General features: G+C 54.4%; 1 protein-coding gene across 6 annotated transcripts; it reads right to left on the reverse strand.

Moving 5' to 3' along the window:
• Positions 1-406: 406 nt before the first annotated feature.
• On the reverse strand, positions 407-23,227 carry LOC142359601 (uncharacterized). 6 transcript variants are annotated; one of them, XR_012762486.1, is made up of 7 exons: positions 22,115-22,132; positions 21,179-21,252; positions 14,874-14,960; positions 11,331-11,464; positions 9,511-9,607; positions 8,736-9,086; positions 407-856 (listed from the first exon to the last, which is right to left on the reverse strand). XR_012762486.1 is itself a non-coding variant. In XM_075412086.1 (7 exons), the coding sequence occupies exons 1-4, from the start codon at positions 22,808-22,810 to the stop codon at positions 11,340-11,342; spliced, it is 651 nt and encodes a 216-aa protein (XP_075268201.1). In that variant the 5' UTR covers positions 22,811-23,227; the 3' UTR covers positions 407-856; positions 8,736-9,086; positions 9,511-9,607; positions 11,331-11,339. The 6 variants fall into 6 exon arrangements, 5 of the variants coding, with proteins under 5 accessions (XP_075268201.1, XP_075268199.1, XP_075268200.1 ...); XM_075412086.1 differs by lacking the exon at positions 22,115-22,132 and adding an exon at positions 22,443-23,227 and having other exon boundaries at positions 14,874-14,957; XM_075412084.1 differs by lacking the exon at positions 22,115-22,132 and adding an exon at positions 22,443-23,223.
• Between the last annotated feature and the right edge of the window lie 573 nt (positions 23,228-23,800).

Below are 23,800 nucleotides of genomic sequence, written 5' to 3' on the forward strand. Positions count from 1 at the left end.
CATGATCTGACCATCACATGCATGCTCCATCCATCATGTGCGTACTCCACCCATCACATGTGTGCTCCAACCGTCACATGCATGCTCCAACCATCACATGCATGCTCCAACCATCACCCACATGCTCCATCCATCACACACATGCTCCACCCATCACATGCGTTCTCCATTAGTCACAACCACGCTCCAGCCATCACGTGCACTGTCTGTCCAGGCAGGCCTGGCTTAGGGAGGGCACAGACAAGACCCGCGCCCCGGAAAGGGGCTGGAGAGGTCCAGAGGATGGCAAGGGTGGTGTTGCCTCTGCACTGGAGTACTCATCTCCGTTCAAGCCTCCAGGCGCGCTCTTCATGTTACCTCTCTAATAATAATATTTCATCTGCCTTATCTGATTAGGTTAGGCTCATTTGATTTTTTCAAAACACCTTTAATCACCTTGCAAATTCTCCGTCATTATAAACAGAGCCACCACAAACATTTTCAGCAATCCAGGTTTTATTTTCAGCAATCCTTTTTTTTTTTAAACGCAAGAAAGGCAGCTGCAAAAAAAAAAAAAAATTTAAAAATATTAACAAGACAGAGGCTGAGAAAACATTAACAAGGCCCTGTGCTTTCTGCTAAAGTGCCTTCATTTCATTATCATTAAATTTGCCTAGTAATTAGATTTCAGTGCATGAATATTTTAAAAAAATGTAACAGACAGGCTGTCAAAAAAAAAGCACGACAACATCAATTCGATAATTTTTTAGACAGAGACATTCATAAGCAATTAGCACAGATTTCCCGGGTTTGGAGACTTTTTTTTCTTCCTTTTCTTCTTTCTTTTATTTTTTCCTTCCAGCCTTGCGTTCTTCACCTGATATCAAAAGAAAAGGAAAATCACTGTAAATATCAGCCCATCCCTTTCTGCTATTTTCTCCCTGGTTTGCCAACACGATCCTGGAGCCGTTTTTCCCCCTCGCCGGCGGTGCGGAGCCCTCGCTTAGCATGCTCCGGCGCTCCTCTCCCCCGCCTCCCACCCCAGCCTCGCTCAACGCAGGCAGGCGCGAGGTTGGGTCATCCATCAGACCTCCCCACTCCTGCAGGACCAGATTAAATTAAGGTTGCACGAAGCTTCTGTCTTGATCTTCAGGCATTTCTGCTGAAAACAGTGATTTTGATCACTATTTGCATAATTGTACGGTTACGTATGCGCTAGGTCCCTAATTATACGATCTGTGTTCGACACCGCTCCCGAGGAGGGGAGGCTTGCGGGGGGCAGACTAAACTGGCCGCTCAGCATTTCTCCCCCTCCCCCCTGGGCCTGATCCTGGCTCCAGGTGAGCTTGGCCATGGCCCCCTTCCCACAGCCCCTCTCTGTGCGAGCCGGTGACCACCAAACCGCGGTGGGGACAGCCCCTTGCTTGCCCTCCCCACACTATTTGTGTGTGAGACACACCGAGAGCGATGCCAGCCCCCCCAGAAATGAAAGGTTGTGGATTTGATGCCAGTCCCTGCTCTACAACTGCCAAAATGACGCCCTGCAGAGCCATCACCCTCCGATTTTCACCTGAAGGGATGCAGCCAACATGCAGCACCGCGAGCCTCTGCCATGCCCGTGCTGCGCATTGCCAACAGGACAAAAGGTGGATGGAAAACAAGACAGTCCCAGATTTCCCCCTTTTTCCCTCCTCAGCGGTCCCAGGAGAACCTCATGTGCCAGGAAGAAATCCAGCCCGGGGGTGGTTTGCTGGGATGATTGAAGATCTGAGCTTCTTCGGAGGTGGGGTAGCATGGGGTGGGTTCAGTCCGTGCCTGGAACCAGCGCAGACCCCAGACGGCATTTCCCACCCGACCGATACGATGCCACCGACCCCATGGAGATGCCCAGGGGGGAGCTGGTTGCTCAAGATCGGGTTCTTGCGCTTGCGGGGGAACAAGATCCTGCTCCCTCCTGAACTCTTCATTTGGCAAAAAGCAACATCTGGGGGGATTTTGTTCCAGCTAGAGCTTCCAAAGTTCCTGGGTTTAGCCCTAAGTCAAGACCAAGCACTTGAAATACCCTAGAAAGGAGGCCTCTTTCCTCTGCACATCCCGAGTCCTGAAGAAATCAAGTCCTTGTTTGAATGGAGCCCTCTAAACGCCGAAAGCCCAGCCAGATGCCAGCGCGAGGTCTGCGCTCTCTGGCAAGAGCGACATTTTGCAGTGAGCCCCGCTTGGGACAGCTCAAGGCTCCTGCCGACACGTAGCCAAAATGACATTTGCAGGTCTTAAAGAGCATGCACCAGAGCTGAGAAGCGTGCTGGGAAGAGAAAATAACCAAAAAAACCCACCCCAAACCCCAATTATTTGACCTAAACATACTCGGAGGTTCAAAATCTGTGTCTACGTTGTTTTTTATCATCGCTATCACCATGCTCATCACCTCGGGCAAATTAAGAATACACAAAACAGCCACACACAAAGAAAATCCTAGACCTCAACTCGGGTCATGCCTCCCTAAAATCTGCTTTGCAAGGTTTTATCGGCAAGAGCGGGGAGTGGAAGCAGTTGGTACAAGCAGCTGAGAGACCAAATCAAAAGCATGTGAGCAGATTAAAGAATCAATCTCTCCGTTTGATGCAGAGGAAATCCCGCTAATTATAAAGAAGGGGGCTTATTTCCTGGAGTCACTCTGTTTGAAGTCATCAAAACTAGTAATACTTAATTACTCTACTTTATGGAATATAGAACATCGAGCCCCTTCTCCCGCTCGCCGGCCCTCTGATGCCATCGCTGGCGCGGGGGTTTCCAGGGGGTTACGGCGATGTTCCTCCTGCACCTATGCACTTATTTATTCAAATGAAGCCCTTAACAGCCCTCGCCTCAGCCTGCGGGGAAGCATTTAAACGTGCTTTAAAAGGAGGTTATAATGCAAAAAAAAAGAAAAAAATCCAGAGTGATTTAGCCATGCAAGCTACCTGGCTATTATTGCAAGCGTGTGCACGTTGTGTGCACGCCGTGCCAGCAACCACCTTCAAAATCAGCTATTTCGAATTACACCAAAGTGAAGGTATTTGCCTCATCCTCTTCGTTGGAAAGGGAGGGGGACTGGCGTGGTGGTACCAAAACACGGCCTCCACAAGCTCCCAAGCAGCCCCTCGGAGCTCGCCGAGCAATCTGCGAATGCCCAAGGAAGAGAAGAGCGAGCTGCCAGCTTTTGAATTATGGACTCATCTAGATTCCATCCAGAGACAGGCAAAAAACAATACATTCAGGTATTCTGAGGAAGAGAAAGAGCGACAGGTAAGCACAGGATCTTCTCAGAACTGGTCTAAAGATCTTTAATATCAAGGACTGTCTGATTTGCCTCGTCTCTCCAGGCAGCTGCAGGGCAAACCTGGTCGGGACGTGCTTTGCTCAAGGGCCGACATCTGCCAGTCTCGTGAAACACCACTCTAAATCTCCAGTTTCTGGAGCCAGGTGATTAATGTGGAGGGGAATTATAGCTTTCCTTCAAAAAAAAAATAGCAATAATCATATTTTTACAGGTTGAGAGAAACCTTGAAAAATGTGACCCACGAGATTCAGGCAGGGAAAGGCAAGCAGGTTCATTTTTCTGAAGCCTCGCCATTCTCGATGCAGTCCCAAGGGGAGCTGAGCGCTCCCCAGGGCATCCCTGGCACAGAAGCTGCTCCCAGCACCCGAGTCCTCAGGCAAAGCCATCCCTGGCAAGGGAGCTAAGCCCATCGGATCAAAACACTCACCCATGATGAGCTCAGGGTCTCTATGCCCATCACCCTTCTAAAGGCAACCTCCAGGGAGCAGCTTTCATGAGGAGCTGCCCATTTCCATGGCTGGGGGGCACCAGGACAACCCAGGTTTGGGTTTGACTTGCTTAACCCTGGCTCGTTAGAAGACTTTTCCCAAATCGCTCTCCTTTGCCAACTAAGCAAAGATTTTGGAGGGGAGAGGCAGGAGCACACCTCGTCCTTCATCACCACCCACCCACCCACACCTAGGTGGGTCTGCGGGTGCTACACAGACAATACTACTACTGGTAGCAACAATAAACTTTGCTGCTCCGTCCTGGAGTTCCTCCCCAGTCACTGAGTCCAGCTGGGGGAGCGCATGGGAGGGGTGGAGCTACGCGCTTGAAATTCTGCACATACCACCCCTCCTCGGGAGCATCCCAGGAATGCTGCTGTGGGGTCACGAGGCTTCACAGCTGGGAACTGGGGGGGGAAAAGGCTTTGTGGGGTTTTTTTTTCCCCCAAGAGGGAAAGGGAAGAAATCCGCTAAGCCCAGGTTTGACCTGACTGAGAAGTGCAACTGGCCTGAAAAATGCCGTTTAAGACGTCCGAGCTTTGTGATAACACCAAGCCAGGGCACATCTCTAACAACCCCTCTACCTGCACAAGGACCTCTGTGATTCTGCTGTCGGTGGGAGAACGGGCGAGCGCCGCGCTCAGCAGCATCCACACCACGAGGGCTGGCATCTCACCGCTCCCCACGCTCTCGGCTCACGCCCTTCCTCAGTCCTTTTTTGCAGAGAAGGTCCCAGGGACCCCCCCAGCGCTGCTGGGCTCTGCAGGAGGATGGGCGTGCACATCTCACCGGAGGGTGAGAGCTCAGTTTCCAGCCCAGTGACCCCTCTGCCCTGTGCTCCCAGTACTGCATGGACCCACCGAGATCTTTCTCTGCTTGGGGTTCTGCTTTGGAGAGCGAGCAACCTCCTGGGGAGGCTCAGCTCGGAGCTCTCTTCGGCACTTCTTGCATAAAGTGAATAAAAAATCATATTTCCCTGCGCAATTTAGGGATTACCCCAGCGTTTAGCCACTTGCAGGTGATGGGAACGGTTCAAGCCGGACCCGAAATAAAACTCTCACATCTCAGTCCCTCTGGAATGGAGAAAAACCACAGGTGAGCCTAGCACTGGTAATTTTTTGCCTGGCCTCTGCAGCTCTAAGGTATCGAAAGAGCTGGCTCTGCTGCGAGGTGAGCAGCCCCATCTTTGCTGACTGGTAAAGGAGCAGCGAGAGAGGAATTGGATTTTATCCAAAGAGGCTTTCTAGGGCCGGAGACTTTCTTCCCTGCAATCTGTCGCGGCCACAGGCAGCAGCGAGGAGCAGACCCGGCTCCGAGCTCCAGGGCTTCGTCTCCAGCAGGAGAGCGATGACCCGCTGCGGGTGGGAAGGAGCCCGGGCTGCATCCCCGCTGCCCGCGGGACGGGCTCTGGGCAGACAGACGGACTGAGACCCCTCCTCGGTTCTGGCCCTGTGCTGCGTCAGAGCTCCGAGCAGGGCTCCCGACAGCGGAGCACAAACCAAAGCTTTGGGCGCTGCTTCTTCGCACGCTGCCCTGAGGCCACAGGCGACGGACGCCTTCCCCGTGCAACCTCAGCAAGGGACGTGGGCTCAAGCAGCGGCGATTTCTGCGCCTGAAAATTCACCACATCCGCAAGACCTTAAACCTTTCCGTAAGTTAAGCACAAGGGATTAAACCCTCTGCTCGGAGGGGTGCAGGAAGGGGGTCCCGCTCCCCTTTGGCTCTCCCGGGGGGAAGGGGCGAGCGGGACCCCGCCGTCGCGCGAGGACCTCGCCACAGCCCGGCCGAGGTCTGTTTGTCACTTTTCCTTCATTATTTGCAGTTTGTACACAGGCGTCATTAGGGATTCATTCGGTTTCCCTAGCAGCAGGCATTAGTCTGGCTTCCCTTTCCCCCTGCTCTCGCCAGCGCCCTTTATTTTTAGTGTCTTATTTACAGTTTGACAGAGTAACTGTAACCCTTGCAAGCTACTCCAGCGGCTTTAATCGGGGGAATAATGGGTCCTGTCTGGCGATGAATAGAATTTAGGGGACAGATTGTTCCACACTCGCCCGGTGGGGTAATTTATTTCTGTGCGCACTTGTCAGGAGGAGAAAGGGACGGGGGATCTGTATGCACCGAGGACACTGCCGGCGCTGAAAGGGAAGGGAGAATGGAGCCAAACGCCCCAGATCCCACTGCCCTCCCCTCCGGCAGCTGAATGCCTCCGGTGGCCGTGAACTTGGAGGGGCCGAAAGCCCCATTCCCAGGCCCTCGGCACGTCAGCGGGGCCGCCGAGCGGCTGGGCTGCCGGCAGCGGGGCTCGGGGCTCCAGATGGGTCCGGCCACGGCGGGCAGCCCTCCCCGGCACTGCCCCGCATAGCCGCGGCGCGGGGAGCACGTCCCATAGCAACGGTACAGTAGCAGGAGCACAGCGGGGGTCTGGGAAGAGAGGCAAAGCCCTCGGAAAAATACAGGATGGGTCCAGACAATGGCCCTCTCTCATATCATAAATTACACGGCAGCGACAAAGGGGGACGGGTCCTGCCTTCCTCCCCACTCCCACCGCCTGTGTTCTCGCTGGGTGCCGGTGGGCATCTTTGGCCATGTGGACAGTGGCAGCAAGAGGGGTTTCCAAAGGAGGGAGATGGTGGTGTTGCACCTCCCAGCCCGTGACACCTCCTTCACCCTTTCCCTGTCCCCCAAAGTGCATCTCCTGCTCTCCGCAGCATCCCTGCTCTCTGCCCCTAAATGCTGCTTGAGCATCCGCTGCCTGGGTACCGGAGTCATCCATCACACTGTCACCGTGGTCCCTCAGCCAATGCTAACGGTGCCCAGGATTGGAGAGAAACAGCACCTGGTCCAGAGATGGGATGCTTTCTCCTTCTGCTCTTCAGAGAAAAGGCCCTTTCGCTCCTTGTTCCTCTCCGTGGCTCAAGGCAGGGAGCATTTTGCATCTAGAGCCCGTGGTGGCAACGTCTCAGCTCAGCTTCTCCCACAGGCTTTTGCCCGATGATGGCTGGGGACGGACTGGGCTCCTTCGTGGCCGTCCCTGGGTTCCCATGCAAAACAGGACAGCAGGATCCACCAAGAACTAAGGCCACCTCAGCCAGGCAATGGCCCGCCTTAGCAGAAAGGATTCACCCCGTAGAGACCCCGAGAAGAGGCGAGATGGACGTGCAGGGGGTCCCTTTGCACCCACAACAACCGGGAAGCATCAGGCTAAAAGAGAAGGGGGGCTCAGGCTGAACCCACCTGGACCTAGACATGGAGGTGCTGGAGCTCCAGCAGAATTTGTTGCTGATGTCCCTCAAACCTCTCCCCGCTTGGCCTGGCTCCCACCTATGCTGGGCAACTTTCCTTTCCAAAAAATCCTTAATGTTATCGTAGAATGACACTTTCTGCCTAAGTGAAGACCCTATTTAGGTTGCCAGTGTGGTATGAAGACATCCCTGGTCTGGCGACACGCCTTTTGCACCCGTGTACCCGTTATGGCTGCACGAGGGTTTGCCTTCACCGCTCTGTGGGCAGAGTCAGGAACGACACCACCACGGCCGCAGACTCCGATCCCCGTTAGCAGCAGCCTTGCACAGAGCATCTTTCTGTTCCTGGGTTTTTACCAGTTTACGGATGTACTGGGAGAGATGCTTAGAGCTGGGTGAGCTGCAGGAGTCTGAGCGCGGGCAGATGGTCCAAGCAAGCCCCCAGCCCCACCTTACCCACCCCAGGTTCCTCTCCCGCAGGGGAGGATGCTGCAAGGACCACGGCTCCTGGCTATGTTGGCTCTCAAACCATGCAAGCGGTGAGCTAGCGGGCGGCATGGGAGGACTCAACCAGAGAGAAAGCACCAAGATGTCATCTCCAGGCCACGGTGCAGAGAAGTACAAAGTCTTCTCTGGATCTCCACTGGCCGGAGGACAGCTCTTGCAATGCTCCTGGCATTTCTCCGCCGCTGCCCCAGGACCGCAGGAGATGTGCTGGCTGCTTTGGGAGCAGAGGTGCGACCGATGGAGCCTGGTCCCATGGCCGGTGAGAGCGAGCGGGAGCAGAGCTGCGCAAGGAGGTCTGGCGAGGTGGGGACAACGTCGGGGTGCAGGGACAGGACCTCGCCCCAGGGGCCCTCCACCAGCTCCCAGCTGAGGACCACACTCAGACCTAGAGCCCATTTCAGGGAAGATCTTCCCCTTGGCAGAGGGATCAAGACCGCTCCTTGCTCGGCTGAACTCCAGCCAAGGCAAGAATCCTCGCGTACACTTCAAAAATGCCAGAAAAAGGTCTTTACACCAAAAACCGGTGGAGCTTTCGCTGCCCCGTGCCTTGGGCAAGTATTCTGGTGGGTGAGGGCAGCCCGGCTCACAGGGGTCAAGGGCAGCCCCTCCATCCCGCCTCGAGAGCAGCGCGGTGACGATCGGCAGCGAGACCTGCAGCACGATCGCGTCGGGCCTGGAGGGGGGAACCCCCTCGTCCGGGTACAATGACTGTCTATTCTGCTGATCACAAGCCTAATCCTCTTTGGTTTTTAATTGGCATTTGGGCTAAGCTGATTTAAACCTCTTCACCTTGTTGGGTACCCCCCTCCCCACTTCTTTCTTTTCTTTTTTTTTTTTTTTTTTTTTGACCAAATAACAACGCTGCCATCACCAAGTCCCCAGCACAATGACAGCTTTGTGCGAGGGCGAGAGGAGAGGAAAGGGGAAGGGAGGGGGAGCAGGGGAAATGTGCTGAACCCACTCGGAAACAATGCCGAGTTTGTGATTCAGACTTGACCACTGGCAAAGCACCCGCTTCAGCTGCGCCTTCTTAATAAACGCACTGTCCCTTCCCAGCCCCTCGCCCCCTGCCCATCACCTCCGCCTCAGGCCAGCTGCCCCCTGCCGCGGGCTCTACCTGCGGTCCCCGTCTCCCAACGGACGTGGCATCCCCCCACCCTGCCCCGCCGCGGCGTTACCCACCTCCCACCCCGGTCTCACCGGCGAGGCTCTGGCGTCGCGCCCACGGGATGATGCGCAGCGGCGGGATGGGGATGTCCCGGTGTCCTGGCTGCCCCCTCTGTCCCCAAACCGGTGCCGGTGTCCCCATGGCGAAGCCCTGCGCTGGATGCTGGTGCAAATGGTGATCTAGATGCTGCTCTGGGCCAGGCTGGCAGGTGGAGGAAGAGGAGGAGGATGCACGCGGGATCAGCCGTGGCGAAGGGCTTCTGCTGAGGGTCCTGCAAGACAGGTCCTGCTGGCAGCTCCCACGCAGCTGGGGTCTCATGGCTTTTGGAGGCTGGTGGGTTTTTTTTCTCCCATATAGCCTCACTCCTGGGATCAGGACACAACCTGAGTTAAAACCAAAAGCAACATAGACACCTTTATTACCCTTTTTCCACTTAAAAGACAAAAAAAAGCCCCACAAATAACCCCAAAGGAGCCCTTTGTTCCTGCAGGTGGGACAGACACCTCTCACGGGATCTGAGGATTACAAGTTAACAAACCAGCGATAACAGAAGTGAAATGCAGAAAAAACCCCACGGTTGTTCCAGTCTTTGGACGAAGCGGACGGTGAGCAAGGTGCTGGCAGCCATGGAGTTTGTGGCCCCCTCTTCTTCCTCGAAGATGTGGGTGACTGTGGTCTCGCACCACACCCCAAGCGCTTGCTGTAGGGGCACCCAACCCATCCCGGCGGCGTGCCAGTGCTGGAGACTGCCCAGTGTAAGAGCTCTTGGAAAGCTTTTTTTTAAAAAAAATAAATAAATCCACTTACCGGGAATTCCCTGTGAACTTTCACCAGGGCCAGAGCCCCATGATTCGCCAGCCAGAAAATGAGCAGAGCGTCACGTCGGGTGAACCCACGCTCCTCCCTAGCAGGGAGAGAAAGGAAAGAGGATGGGAACATGTTCAACGTCAGCCCTGTCCTTCCCTGGCTGGGTGACACCAGAACGGGGAGAACACAGCCACGTTTCCGGCAGAAAAGGGGAAGGAGGAAGGGAAAAGTCAATTGGAAAACTCTCCACATCCTTGCAACTGTGCCGGTTTCCAAAACTGAGCTCTGCAGAGGTGCCCCAGGGATTCTTCAGCCCCGGAGGGAGGGAGAAGAACCAGAAGTCTTCTCCGATGGGATTTGAAATAAGGAAAAGCTCTCCTTGCTCCGTCACCATTCCTTGTCCCTGCTGAGCATGGTGCCAGCCAGCGTCCCGCTGTGCTCGCGGCAGCAATCCTGCCAACCCCGAGCATTCACGAATTACGAGGCAGGAGCAAAAACTATAAAATCTAAGTCAAAAAAACACCCTTTTTATTTTTTAATTTGCCTTCTGGGGAGTTGTGTTCTCCAGGCTCTGCTCCCAGCCCAAGGCAGAGGCTGCTCCACCACGGCACTCGAAATCCAAACCAAACCCAGCAGAACCCTGCGACCAGGCGGGATTTACTCGGAAAGCCGGGATACCCCGAGCACTTTGCCGTGGCCGAGCCGGGAGGGACCCTCGAGGGAAGAAGCTTGGATCAAATGCCGAGTGAGGAGCCGGACGTGCTGCATCCCTGCGAGCTCGGCCCCAGCGCTCTGCGGGGCTTTCCCCTTGCTGACGCGGTAGGAAGCAAGCGGGAGAGCTCCGGCGCCGGCAGCATCCCTGCCTAAAAATAATGAGACCGAGCAGCCGTGACCCTCGTGCCACCAGCCGCTGCTCCGTATTGCTTTGGAGCATCCTTGCAGAGCTATTTTTTCTTTTACTGTTATATTAATATTCACTTTATTTATTTTTTCATCTGTGTAAACTCTGCTTTCATCCATGACTACTCACAGGCTGCACACCGATTTAAACAGCCAGTGCAGAATTTACTTGGCTTGTTGAACAGAGGAAGGCACTTGGGCCAGAGAAAGAGCCTTTTCCGCTGCCCATTAGTCCCATAAATCATTGATCACTCTACAGAAATCAGAGAGACCATCCGACTCGGTGGAAATCAGGCGACGGAGAGCGAGCCAGTGGCACTGGTGGGAGCAGAGCGGGGATGCCCAGACCCATCCTCTCCCTCCAGCTGCACTTCTCACCCGTTAACGTGCCCCATCCCCGGGTAGGAACCAGAAATAAGAAAGAAAAACCCCACAAATCGCGTAGCTCAGTCCGAAGGTTGTAAAGAAAAGCAGTGAGAAATGGAGTAAGTCGGCGCAGCTTAGCCAAATAGCTCAGAGCCTTAGTGCATTTTTGCGAGCTTTAGGGAAGCATTTCCCATTCCCGGTCTGGCAGCGGAGGGGAGCGCGCGGCCGCACGCCCTGCGCAGCTCGGGCTGGGTCCGCTGGACCCCGCTCTGCTTTGGGTTCGAAGCATCGCCATCGCCGTGGGGAGCAGCCGAGGCGACCAAAAGAGACACGATGGTGACGGTCACCGCGTCCCCCGTCCCTTCCCACCGTACAGACCCCACCGGGGACCAGGACCGAACCGAGTCCCTGCGGGAATGACCCCAGCCATGCACGTCTGCGGCTCCAGCATCGGCCCACCGGGAAGAAAACATGATTAATTTTCTTCTAAGGATCAATTTCTGGGTATTTTGAATCCGCTTTCAAAATTCCCGTCGCACCGGGGTTAAACTCACTCGGTGTATTCAGGCTTTCACGTTTCCAGGTTTCATGGCAACAGAGGGATGGGGAGAAATGACGAAGAGCAACAAACCCAGCCTCGTGTAGCACCAGGGTTTGCACCTCAGCCACCAGCCACTTGCAACGGAATCTGCAGAGAAAAACACCCCAAAATATCTCAAGCGCTGTAGCAAAATTCATCAGTTCGCACCCCACCAGGCTTCCTGATGTATAAAGTGATTTTTTCCCCTCACCTTAGTACAATAATTTCGTACCCACAAAGCACCTGGACCAGGTGAAGCCGCTCATGCCCTTACCCACCACGCGCAAGGAGAGGATGAATTTTCTCCTGTTTTGCTTTGGTTTTTTTTTCCCCCCTCCTAAACAGCCACAAAACGGTCTCAGCAACAGAAGAACACATCCGTTCAATTTTTCTAGCCCAAAAAAGAGTGGGGAAAAAAATAATTAAACAGCTGTTTCCCTAATGCTATTGCAATACACAAAGAATTAAATGTCATCCAACGCAACTAGGAAAAAGATTCCGCAGCCGAGCCTCAAAACCCACAATATCCCCGTGTGGCACGGAGGTCATCTTAAACGATAATTAACAACAACAAAAAAAATCTGGTAAGAAAGACCGTACGCTTGCCTTTGGTGCCATCCCCGCTGCGAAAACTGAAGCAGAAACAAAAGGAGGTTGATTTTTGGGGGTGGGCTGGTGCTCGGCGCGTGGCCGGGGGGGGTTTCGTGGCCACGACGCCCCGTGCCAAGACCATCGCCGGCGGGAAAAGGAAAATCCCGACGGCCGAGGCTGGGACGAGCACCCCACGGAGCTGCCAGCCCCGCAGCGAGGACGCGGTCCCCGGGACACTGCGGGCAGAACCCATCCCCGTCCCCATCCCCGGGATGCAGCCGACCGCATGGCCAGGACCAGGGGGGAAGGAGAATCGGCCATTTTACACCTCGGCTGCCTAAAATGGTGGCTCCCACCTTTTTTTTTTTTCCTTTTTTTTTTTTTTCCTTCTCCACTTTCTGCTACTGTTTCAGCACGCATGCACCCGCGGGGAGGGGAGGGAGAGGGGCCGTGGCCCCCCGCGCGTGAGGGCGCCGGGAACGGGAGCCAAGATGGAATTAGCGGGAGAAATGAACGGCGGGGAAGGGGGGGAGAGGGAAGGGATGCGCTTCGCCTCAACACGGCCCATCCACCGTTGGCTTTTGTGCGTCCTGCGGAAGGGAGAGGCGGGAAGGCATCGGGGGGGGGGAAAAATGGGGGGAAAGAAGGGGGGGAGGGGGGGAAAAGAGCGTTTGGATGAGGATGGCGAGGGGCAGGGATGCGCGTGGGGTGCGGGGGGAAAAAAATCTTCCCTTCTTTCTTCGCCGACCCCCCTTCGCCCTCCCCGCAATCCCGCTTTGACTTTTCCCACAGAAGTAGCCAACCTCCAAGAATGCAAATGACATTCATTATGCAAATGCATGCAAATCAGGTTTAACTATCGGAAGAAGGGCTCGGAATTTCTAATGGGTTAACTCTTTCGCGCGCGACCAGGAGAACGAGAGCCTCGTGTCTTCCTCGGGGCTTTGTGTTTCCCCGGCCGTCCCCGGGCATCCAGACCCACACCCCTCGGTGGGCACCCCATGGTCCCCAGGGAGGGCATCGGGTGGAACAAAGCAGCAGGGGAAAATAAAAAACACAACAACAACATAAAAAAACCCACCCCATTGGCGTGGGAGTGGCTGCCCCTTCGTTAAAAAGGAGGCGAGACAAAGCAGGCTTATATACGGAATTGGGGGGGGGGGGAAAGAAAACAAAAACAACAAAAAAGGGAAAACTAAAAAATGAGAAGAAAGAAAAAATAAAAAGGAAAACAAAGAAAAAAGAAAAAACAGAGAAAGGAAAAGGAAAATCAGAGCAAATATTAATAAGAAAACAGAGAAAATATTAAGAAGAAAAGAAAAATAAGGAGAAGGAAAAGGCAGGGAAAAGCAGGCCACAGTCGGCAGCAGGCGAACCGCTCTCTGCGACGCCTCGGCGAAGGGTTATGGCAGCCACGACGGGTCGGCTCTTTACACCCAACGTGCTCGCCGGGACAGGCACGGAGCCACCGTTGCCTCGCCCGCTGGAAACAAAAATTCCCAAAAGGCACCGAAATCCCAGGCTTTGTTTTTTTCAGCTTTTGCATCGAGGAAAAAAAATAAATAAATAAAATTACAAAAAAAAAAATCAAATGACGCCGTTTCCCCCGGCGCGGGATGAGCCCTTTGTGCTCTGGGGAGCGATGGCGGCGGTGACGTCAGGGTCCCGATCCGCGTCCCTGTGACCCCACCCCGGCACCCCGGGCTGCTCCGAGCGCATCAGAAACGTGCACGGCGTCGGCAGCGGGTGCGACCCGCGGGGCCGTCACCCCGCTCCTTCAGAAACCTCCGGAAAAATCCCAATTCCTCGTTCCATCCCCAAAAACACCAAGGCCCTGGTGCCGGGAGCCAAAAAGGAGAAATCCTGGGCACGTGACCCCACGCTCCCCAAACGTAGGAACTGAGAGAATTACGAATATGACAACGAGCTGTCAAGTGGGGAAGCAGATGCGTTGCATAATTCTAATTATTTTATAGCCATCCTGTTATTGATTAGCAATAATCATACATTTTAACATTATTGCTGTGGCTTGCCCAAGAATTATGCCTCACGTGCGCTAAAACCCCGTGATTTTTCTGCGATTTTCTGTGGTCCCTTCCAATACCCACATATGGGGTTTATTTTATTTTTTTGTCCATCTGCTCAAAAATTCTTCTTATTTGAGCTGGAAGCTGCTGGGGGCAGGAGCAATAATCTGTGCCAGGACAAGAATTCCCCCAGTTTTAGGGATTTGGGTAGCGACTCCACAACAACGGTTGTTTTACAGGCGGCCTGGCGTGTCGTGAAGCGCCTGAACCCAGAGCCAGCGCCCGGTTATAAAATAAGGAACCGTTTGGTTTCATTAATAGGCCCAGCCTGGCAAGGTCTCTGCGGAGCGTGAAATATTCAGCGTTTCGGCAAACCTCGAGTGTCAAAAAAAAAATAATACAGTGAGTCAGCCCCTTCCTGACTAAAAAAGGATGAGGGAGGACAAATAAATAAATAAACAAAAATATAATTTAAAAAACCCCAAGCAATTTGGATTTCTTTATTTGTCTGCTGGCCTGCAGCATGCAGGCAGGTTGACATCTGTGAGCCTTGCTCTGCTCCCTTCATCTCTTTTCGATTCCAAGCCCCAATTTCCAAGTTCACGCCTCATTCCGAAATTGGAATTGGGTGATTTTTTTTTTTTTTTAATAATTCTTGGAAATTATATGTTTAAAAAAGAAAACAAACGGAGGCAGAGAACAACAGGTCCTGTGCAGGAAAATAGAAAGGGCTGGAGGGATGCTGGCGGCTGCAGTTCGCGTGCCCGGCCGGCGAGGCTCGCGCTGACGGCTGCTTATCGCTAACGACAAATACGCCGCATCGTTATCATCTCGCGGCGTTGAGAAAGCAAACTTCTCAAAGGCTTTCTTACACAAACAGCGTGAAAATTGTCATTTACCCGGGACGGTAGGGAGTTGGGCTTCGCTTGGCGAATAGCTGGCGTCGGAGGGACCCTCGGAGCGGCGGCCGGACGGGCTTCGGGCTGCTGGAGAGAAAAGCAAGTTTGGGGTTTGAGCACTGGGCCAGCGAGGAGCGCTGCGGAAATTACTGGATTTCTGCAAACCTCCCTCACGGGGTCACGTCAGAACGGGTTAGGCACCGTTTTCAAAATTTTTAAAAATATTTTCATTTTGATTTTGTTTAAAGATCTCCTGTTCATTCACCTCTCTTTTCCTTCCCCTCCCTCCTCTCCCAAATTTCACTATTCACCCCCACGTCCCCGCCAAACCCACTCATTCAGGTTTTTTCCCAGCCTCGCTGCGCCTCTTTGACCCTGGAAGACTCCAGCGTCTTCCCAGCCCGCAGGCTCCAGGCTGCAGCCTCGGCGTGCGGGGTGGGAGAAGAGGTGCCGTGGACTTTTGCAACCTCTACATCATCCCATCCAAAAAAAAAAAAAAAAAAAAAAAAAAAAAAAATTCAACTTTCAAAATGTTTTAATCACTTTGCGTTAGAAACCGGCTGGCAAAGAACACACGCTGGGAGTGTTTATCCGCACGGGGGGTGATGGAGCCTGGCAGCTTGAGGGCTCTGCAATATCCCGGGAAAGGAGGAGAAATAAGAGGGAGGGGGAGCAAAAGATGAAGAAGGAAACTTGTTTCTTGACAATTATTTCAAGCGGCTTCTGCATGAGGCCCAGGGGCCGCACGGTAACAGGAGAAAAGCCACCAGCACGCTGGAGAGCCGAGCGTTGCCGTACAGCCGCGTTCTTCCCCATTCCTCCCAGCGGCCATTTTGAGAGTCCCAAGCAGCTCTGCCCAGCCTTTGCCATGTGCCAGGCTGTTTTCTGCCAGAGAGCCCTGGGGTTTTTCCCCAAAAAGCCCCTTTTTCCCTCCTTGCCAGAGGGGCTGATCTCCAGAGGGGATGCTCAGCGCTGGACTTTGCACAGGGCTTTTCCTAAGCCTCGCGGCGGGGAAAGCACGGGCTGGGAGAAGGCGCTGCTGGTCTCTGGATGAATCCAGCATCAGCTCACAAAAAAATTAGCAAGGGCAGCAAGAAAAGCTCCTGGACAAGAGACACTTGGAGGCATCGAGTCCTCAGGGTGGGACATGGGGCAGCAGGAGCCAGCGCCGGGGTTGAAAGTCCCCAAAGGCTCCACAGCCAGGTGCCCCAACCCAACCTTCTCAGCCAAGAAGGGCCTTTAAAACCCCAAAGCGCTGCGGCAATTCTCTCCATTTTCCCACCAAGTAGGACCTGCGTGGGGTTTTTTGAGAAAGATCTGGGATTTGGGGCTGTTGGGTAGCAGCAGGCTTCCCTCCCGCACGCTCCCACGGCCACCGGTGCCAGTAGGCACCCGGGGATGACCCCGCACCAAGCCCTAATGAAAGTGTTTTCAGGGAGAATCCCGACTTTTCACCGCTCCTGTCAAGGGCGAGAGGAAAAGCGGAATTTTGCAGCGCCGACTCAAGCCACAGTCAATGCTCGTCACCTCTCGGGACGCAACGGGACGCGGAAGCGCCCTGAGACCATGAAAAAATTTCTGCTGGGATCGCGGGGGGGGATGCGAGTTGGGATTCTCGGGCCTTAAAAAAGCAGGAAGCAAAGGCTCTCGCTACCGTTATTTCGGGAGGCAAAGGCTCCTGCTGCTGTTATTTTTAACCAGGTTTAACTCATCTCCCCATGCCCTTTTCTAAAGCCAGCTCACCAGCCTTTCCAGGGCTGGAATTTTATTTTTTTTTTTCCTGCCAGACTCCATTTCCCAGCGCCTGGGGATGCCGATAACCCTCCAAAAAAAAACCCACAGAAAAATAAAATAAAAAAGAAACCACAACCCTTTTTTCTAATTTTCCCAAAGAACCGGGAGGCGCGAGCACTCGAGAGTCAAATTTGCCCAGGACCCGCGTCCCCTAAGAAAGCGGGGCTCATTCGCCTTCCACAAACTCCGCAGCGGCAACAAAAGTCCCTTTCAAGCCCTTCCAGACGCAAGTCCTTCAGCTCAATTAGTCAGGCACACAGGGACACAAAAAAGCCTCCCCATTCAGGCTAGTGGCTGGCTGCGGAGGACAAGGGCGAAGAAAGGATCTTTCTCCCACGCTTTCTCTGGGTGTCATAACAAGCAGAAAGCCCTCTTACGGGGGGATTATCGGAGATAAGAGTCCAATGGAGGAGCTGGGGCAGGAGAAGTCGGGGAGGAGGGGATGGGGACGGGGTTCGGAGGTTGCGGCTCCCAAGGTCGGGTGAGCACGGCCGCCGACGGCATCGTGCTCCATCGCAAATGTTTGGGTTTTTTTTTAAAAAAAAAAAAAAAAAGAAAAAAAAGAAAAAAATTACCATATTCCCCCCTCACTCCAGTGCACACATGCGCAGAATAATGCCGGTTCTCCATGGCAACCTGCTCCATCCCTCGCACCGGAGGAGGGAGGCAGCTCGCCTTTGCCCCGGCCTCGCTGCGCTGCTGGCGAACGCCTTGGCCGAGGCGAGCGGCGGGGCTGGGCAGCGCAGGCAGGCCTCCCCGCGCTCCCTGCTTCTCCGAAAAGAAGAGGTGATCTTCGGCGAAGAGCGTCGAGAAGCTCCGTGGCAAAGCTCGCGGAAACCCAGCCAGCCCTGATGATGCTCCCAGGGATGGGTGGCTTGAAGATTAAAATGAACTTTTTTCCCATTTTAAAAAAAAAAAGACGACAAAAAGAAAAGCCGGGGTGGGGAGTGCTTGGTGGATTTTGTTGTTCAAAGCCAAAACAAAGGGGAAGAAGGGAGGAAATGCTGTGGAGGACGGGGTTTGTCAGCAAAACCCCAGGGCGGGTGGGTGGCTCGGGGTCACCGGCGCTCCGTGGTACCCGTCCAGCCCAGCGAAGCCTCCCGAGCCCTCGGAGCTCCCCGCAGCCAAAGGGGTCAAACCCCGCACTCCCAGCCACGCCAGAGCAGGGAGAGAAGTCCTCTGGATACCAACGGGGCCTTGCAGGATTAACCAAAGTTCCCGAGTGAAATACGTGCCAAATTCCTTTCAGCAACCAAAGTTCTATTCCTAATTTCCCACGGCTCTTCCATCTACTCCACGTGTGGCTGCTGCACTTCCAGCTCTTTTCAAAGACACGATTCCTCTCCCGAAACCGGGGGCACAGAGGCAAATTCAAAGCAAACGCTAGAAAAATCCACAGGGTTTTTTCCCCCCCTCCTGCTCAGCCCCGAGCCCCTGCGGATCGCTGCGGCGGGATGCCCCCGCTCCCGGCACCATCGAGGAGCGGATCACGAGAACATCTGAGTTTAGCCACGTTTTACAAGGATCAGGGAGGGGATATAAACCCTCCAACTCGGGGACGGAAAGCCGAGGAACTCTCTTGGAATACATTATCCCGTAATTGTCGGGTTTCAAGCACTTTTCCCCCCAAGCAGCTGGTGCCTGCTGATGCCAGGGAAAGGTTGTTTGGCCCAGCAGCGTTCCTGCCCAGCTCAGCCCGGGAATCCCTGAAACAATCCACTCCTCTGGAACACCGGAGAAGCCGAGCAGTTCACTCATCCCTAAAATAGTGGGTATTTACCAGAAGGGGGGGGAACAGATGAAACAAAGCAGGATCTGCGAGGAGAACTCTTCCTCCTTCCCACCCGGTGCCTCTGGAAGGGCGATGAGGAGCTGGGGGACCCCCTTTCCCCCCACTCATAGCTCACACACTGATCCAGGCGCCTTATTTCCCCCCTCCCCAAAAAGGGACGAGTTCAAGGGACGAATTCTGAGCATCCAGCAGGCAGAAGCCTGCTGAAGGTCAAGTTAAAGCTGGTCTGCCTGCACCGACCCAAGCGACGCAAGGCCGCGGGACGAGCCAACAGCCCCCCCAGAGCCACACTCAGGGCTGAGCCATCCCACCACGCCGATGAATACCCAGTCTTTTTCCTACCCAACCCTTCTTAGCTTTTTTTTTCCCCACTCTGAAAGCCTGCGTTTTCTCCCTGTCCCAGAGCAAGCTCCATCTCACACCCCGTAAAAATATATCGCATGAGACCCGGCCGTTAAACCAGCAGATGCACCCGACACGGATGCTCCCTCCTCCTGCACCAGCATCCCGGTGCTACTCGCTTTGTCCGGCAACACTAAGAGCCCCAAAACTGGAATTAAAATGATTTTTACACCCAGCCCGGGCTGCCAAAGCTGCAGCCGAGGCCACGGCCGTCACTGCTGGGTGAGGATTACACAGCTTAGCTCTGCAGTTACAGGTGCCGGGTCCAAGTATGGTCCCAGCTGTAGCGGGATAAATCCTGGAGTTCTACGGCAGCACGAGACTGCGACTCACTGATAACTGGAGACGGATTCAGCCAGGAACCCCGATCCAAGACGTCCCCCTCCCCCTTAGCCTTGCAGACATCAGCACCTAAGGACACCTTCCCAGCCCCGGCATTCCATGGGTGGCACGGTGCTCCTAAACCAAGACTTCCCAGCTCTTTTTCTGCAGAACTAACCACGGCCAGCACAGCTTTGCAGGTGGCCAGACCCTCCCAGCTCCAAAGCCCCCCCAGCCGTCGCCCTTTCCCCCTGCATTTTACGGCGTCGGGGGGAAAGGCAGCGAGTGGGGAGGTGTCGGGACTCACACGCACACGTCCCTTCCTATCTCCATCCCTGAAAACCCCGCAGGGCACGCCAGAATGCGGCCCCAGGACTATTTTTAGGGCTCCCCCTCCCTGCACGAGCCTGGGTCAGCAAAACCTCCCGCCATGGGTGATGGGGAGAGGCGAAGCTGCCGGCGCAGGCGACGAGTGCCGCAGCTCCGCTTTCACATCCAATCACCCCGGCTGCATCTGAGCGACCTGCCCGCTGGCGAGCCGTCTCCTCCGAGCAGCCCGAAGACCACAGAGCTCATCATTTTCCTTCCAGCTGTGTGTGTCCCCCCCCCCCCAGCCCCTGGGCTCTGTCCCCCACTTTCACTGGGCAGCGTGACGAGGAGCCGTCCGGTCCCGTTTGCTGGACACTGCGTTGCACCCTGGGATGAGGGGGAGGAATTTAAGAAATCCCCTCTCCCTTTTGTTCCTGCCGTACAGAGACCGGCACCGAACTCCCCGAAGCCATCACGGGGTGTTCAAACCACCTGGCAAAGCGCCGCGCGTCGGCGGCCAGACCCACATCCGCAAAGCCACGGCGGGGTCGGGGGCCAGGGTCTGCGAGAAGAGGCAGCTGCCTACACCCCTACTTCGGTCCGGGGACCGAAACCGGGGGTCCCGGGGCGCAGAGCTCAGGCGGTGAATTCTGAGCATCGCCCCAGCCTCCATTCCCACACACCCGCCGCTCGCTGAAATTAAAGCAGGGCCTGATCTGATTCCTATGGCGGCTTAGCGCGCCCACTCAGCCGGTTTATCATAATCCCGACATAAAAATCGCTCCCTTGAAAACGCTCAGAGGTTTCGAAGCCCTGATTGTTTGAAGAGGAAAGGCTCTGTGCTCGGCACAAAGACGAGCTCCCCTCTCAGCCCCGGTCCGGCAGCTGGAGGCTTTGAGAAACATTTTTGACCCCCGGAGGTACCAATGGCGGGCAGCCTCACGCTTTCTCTTGGCACAGAGGTCACCCCCAAACCCAGCCTAACGAGGTGCCCTGGACCGCGCGTCATGTGGACCCGACACCCCAAAATCAGCAGGGACCGATGCTGGGAGCGAGCCGCCGTCACCCGCCTCGAGAGCACCTCTAACAGCCACCCCCCCTCCCTCGCAAACCTGGCTGTGATCGCTCGGAGGAAGGCAATATACCCACATATTTCAAAAATATATAGATACACACAGATGAACAGCTCATATCCCTCCAATTTCTTTGTGGCTGCACCGCGGGGCCATTCCACACCTGCCCAGCCCACGGCAGGCAGGAGCACGGGGCCCATGGAGCTGCGGTGGGAGGGAGAGGATGGGGAGGAAGAGAGGCAATTTGTGCTCCGTGGAGACCTCGAAGGGCTTGAGCCGTCAGGGCCTCCTTTTGTTTGCAGTTTCAAATTGTAAAAGGCTAGCAGAAAATTCCTTCGGTCAGGAAATGTCTGCTTTCCTCAAATCCTGATTTTTAAAATTTTTTTAAAATTATTTTTCACAGTTTGGGGCTGAGAATTTGCTAATATTACTTATTAAAAAATGCAAAGGTTGTATCCTTTGCAGAGAAAAAGGTGAATCCCCACTGGCAGCACTGACCAGCACCAATCTTTCCGCACTCTCGCCAGCCCCCCAACCCGCCGTGCCGGCCCGCAGCGCATCGCTCCGACGCCGAGAGGGGCGCGGAGGGGCTTCGGACTCGGCGATGAACTGACCTGCCACATTTCCGCATCCCTGGTAATAAGCATCAAGGACAGGAGCTAAAGGCGACTCGGTCACAAGCTCTTCCCTAGACGAAAGTGATATATTGAATGAAATTAATAATTATCGATAATTACATTTGTATAGGCTACTTCATCTCAATGATTTACTGAACTATAGAAAATTAGTATTGCATTTGGTCCTTTTTTTATTTTTTCTCCAAACACACTGCTTCTAAGCACAAAAAGGAATGTGGAGGGCTAATCTCCCCATACAGAACACGCGAGCGTATCTCCTATTAATGTCTCCAGCAGTCACACAGCCATAGGGGAGAGCAGAGTAGACAGTGCTGAGCGTTAACCAGTCAAATCATGGTGTCCAAGCAAGCTTAAACGGCCACACGTAAGCTGCAATTTGGATCAACGTCATGCCAACACACTGGGCTTGCTTCTTGCTACTGTATTCCAGTCAGAATTCAGGGAGAAAAGAGGAAAAAATATAAATAAAAAATCAGATATTTTCATGACTATTCCAGTTCACGTTCCCAACGGCCTTTGAGAGCACCATGCAGCCAGTTCCACCGCTGGGAACGGTCACCCATGACAAGAACATCTGAATTCAAAAGAAATCTCCACCTGCACAGAGAGGGACCCGGTCCAATGGCACCCCCAGACCCCAGGGGGCTGCGGCAAAGCTCACGGCGCCGAGAACCCCGAGAGACCCACGCCATGGTCTGCTCCCACCCAGGAGCCCGGCCAGGCTGGGAGCACAAAGGGATGGGTGAAGACCTGGAGGTGCTTCAGCCCCATGGTGTCACCACATCCCCCAGCAGAAGGGAGGGTTCGCGACCATTTTAAAGGGCGTTTTTGTAGCAAGAAACGAGGTGCACAAGCTCCAGATAGCTGGGTTGGGCACAAAGGGCTTTAAACCCATCCTTCTCCATCACCGACCACCACGGGCACCTCCTGCCCCGGGATCCGGCTCCCCACACTCCGGGTTGCAAAATTCCCCACCAAGTTTCGCCCGCATCCCAGTTCACATCCCCCCACTCCTGCTCGTGCCTTTGTTATACCCAAGCAAGTGACACCACCAAAGATGAGCCTATGGTGGTGCCGCCTTGGCCCCGCGCGGACCAGGATTGGTCACCCAGGAGCACCAAAAGACGACCGCGTCGCCACGCTTCCAGCCCCGGATTGGACAAAAGGTGCTTTTCCCCCCCCCCCCCCCCGTCCTTGAACGAAGACACCGGCCAATGGTGGGTGGCACATGGCAGCTCACCAGTGGAATAAAAGTCCCTCATCCCCCACGCGCTGGTCCCTGGGCGAGCCACCGCACCCCTGCACACGAGGGCTCGTGGGCCACCACTCAGTGCCGGCGTTCGCCCACAAACACGTCCCAGTCTGCAAGCCTGGTGGGTGCCGGCTCAACCGGCAACCGTTCTCCTCCCGGCTCGGTTTGCCTTGGAGGGATGAAGGAGGAGAGCTCCACACAGTGACATCCCACTGCCACCAATGCCAAGGGCGTCCAACATCATCTGATAAGATGCTCGGGGTGCGAGCATCCGTGGAGGATGCTCTCCCCCATTCCATGGACCAAGGCTCGGATGCTTTCTGGAGCTGCTTCTCCATTGCCCTGCCCTCCACCATGTCCCCCTCCAGCTGGGGACAAGCCACCAGGCCAGGAGAGCGGCGTTTTGGCCTCACCCAAAGGAGGAGCAGCAAAGCGATGGAGAACAGGGGATAAAATCAGAGCCTGTAAAAAACTTCCCCGCGCCCGTGCCACGGCCGGCGCGGGCTGCAGAGCAACGCCAGGAACAATGGCAGCACCTCGCTGAACCTCGGAGGGACGACGGAGAGGGTTGCCTTCAGCTTTCCCCAAGCAGATCACTACAGGGAGTTAACACATGCACTAAATTATTCTGAATTACAGGGCCGGGGGTGAGGGGGGAAGAAATACCTTGTTTATTAATTTAAAGTAATCATACGAGCAGGGTAAATCTCTCACATTACACCCAGAACTACAGCCTTTCCCTGGACAAGGTACCAGGGACAGGTTCTTCTGCCTTTTCCTTTTTTTTTTTTTTCTTTCTTTTTTTTTTTTTTTTTTTTTTAAAAAGACCCTGATGAGCACACGAGCGAAACGAGCGGGTCCAGCATGGGTCAAAAGCCAGCTCTTTTTCTACACCTCTCACCCAAAGCTTTTCAGAAGTTGCAATGCGATTATTTCTCCTTTCCAAAATTAGTTCAGGTGCTCTCACCCAGATTTGTTCTTTATTATTACAAAATTATTATTTTTTCCCCCCCTGGGATTCACCATTCTGAGATTATATATACTGTAGATCTTAATCTACCACCAGATCTTTGTGTTCTGCTAAGCAACACCAAGCCACCTTTCCGAAGAGGCAGCTGTGGTTTGCGGGTGGCAGCTAAGGCAACCGCTCTGCCCACAAACCGCGCCTGGGAAGCACCCAGTCCATCTCTTTGACCCAAAATTCCCTTCTACAGGAGAGCAGGTAAAAAAAAAAAAAAAACAACCAACAATCTCAGTTTCCTGAAGGAAGAGGTTGATCTATAATCCAGTGAAAGGGGTAAAGACCAGCATGAATCTGCGGAGAGGGTAAACTACACAAAATCGAC

Source organism: Opisthocomus hoazin, unplaced genomic scaffold (assembly GCF_030867145.1).
Source record: "Opisthocomus hoazin isolate bOpiHoa1 unplaced genomic scaffold, bOpiHoa1.hap1 HAP1_SCAFFOLD_192, whole genome shotgun sequence".
Lineage (NCBI taxonomy): Eukaryota > Metazoa > Chordata > Aves > Opisthocomiformes > Opisthocomidae > Opisthocomus > Opisthocomus hoazin.

Excerpts from the sequence above, each read along its gene's own strand:
- LOC142359601 (XM_075412084.1), bottom strand. The coding sequence starts at position 22,810 with ATGGTGGAGGGCAGGGCAATGGAGAAGCAGCTCCAGAAAGCATCCGAG. Across the intron at positions 21,253-22,442 it reads GAGGGACTTTTATTCCACTG|GGAAGAGCTTGTGACCGAGT; the intron begins GTGAGCTGCCAT and ends ACTTTCGTCTAG. Across the intron at positions 14,961-21,178 it reads GGGATGCGGAAATGTGGCAG|CAGCCCGAAGCCCGTCCGGC; the intron begins GTCAGTTCATCG and ends TTTTCTCTCCAG.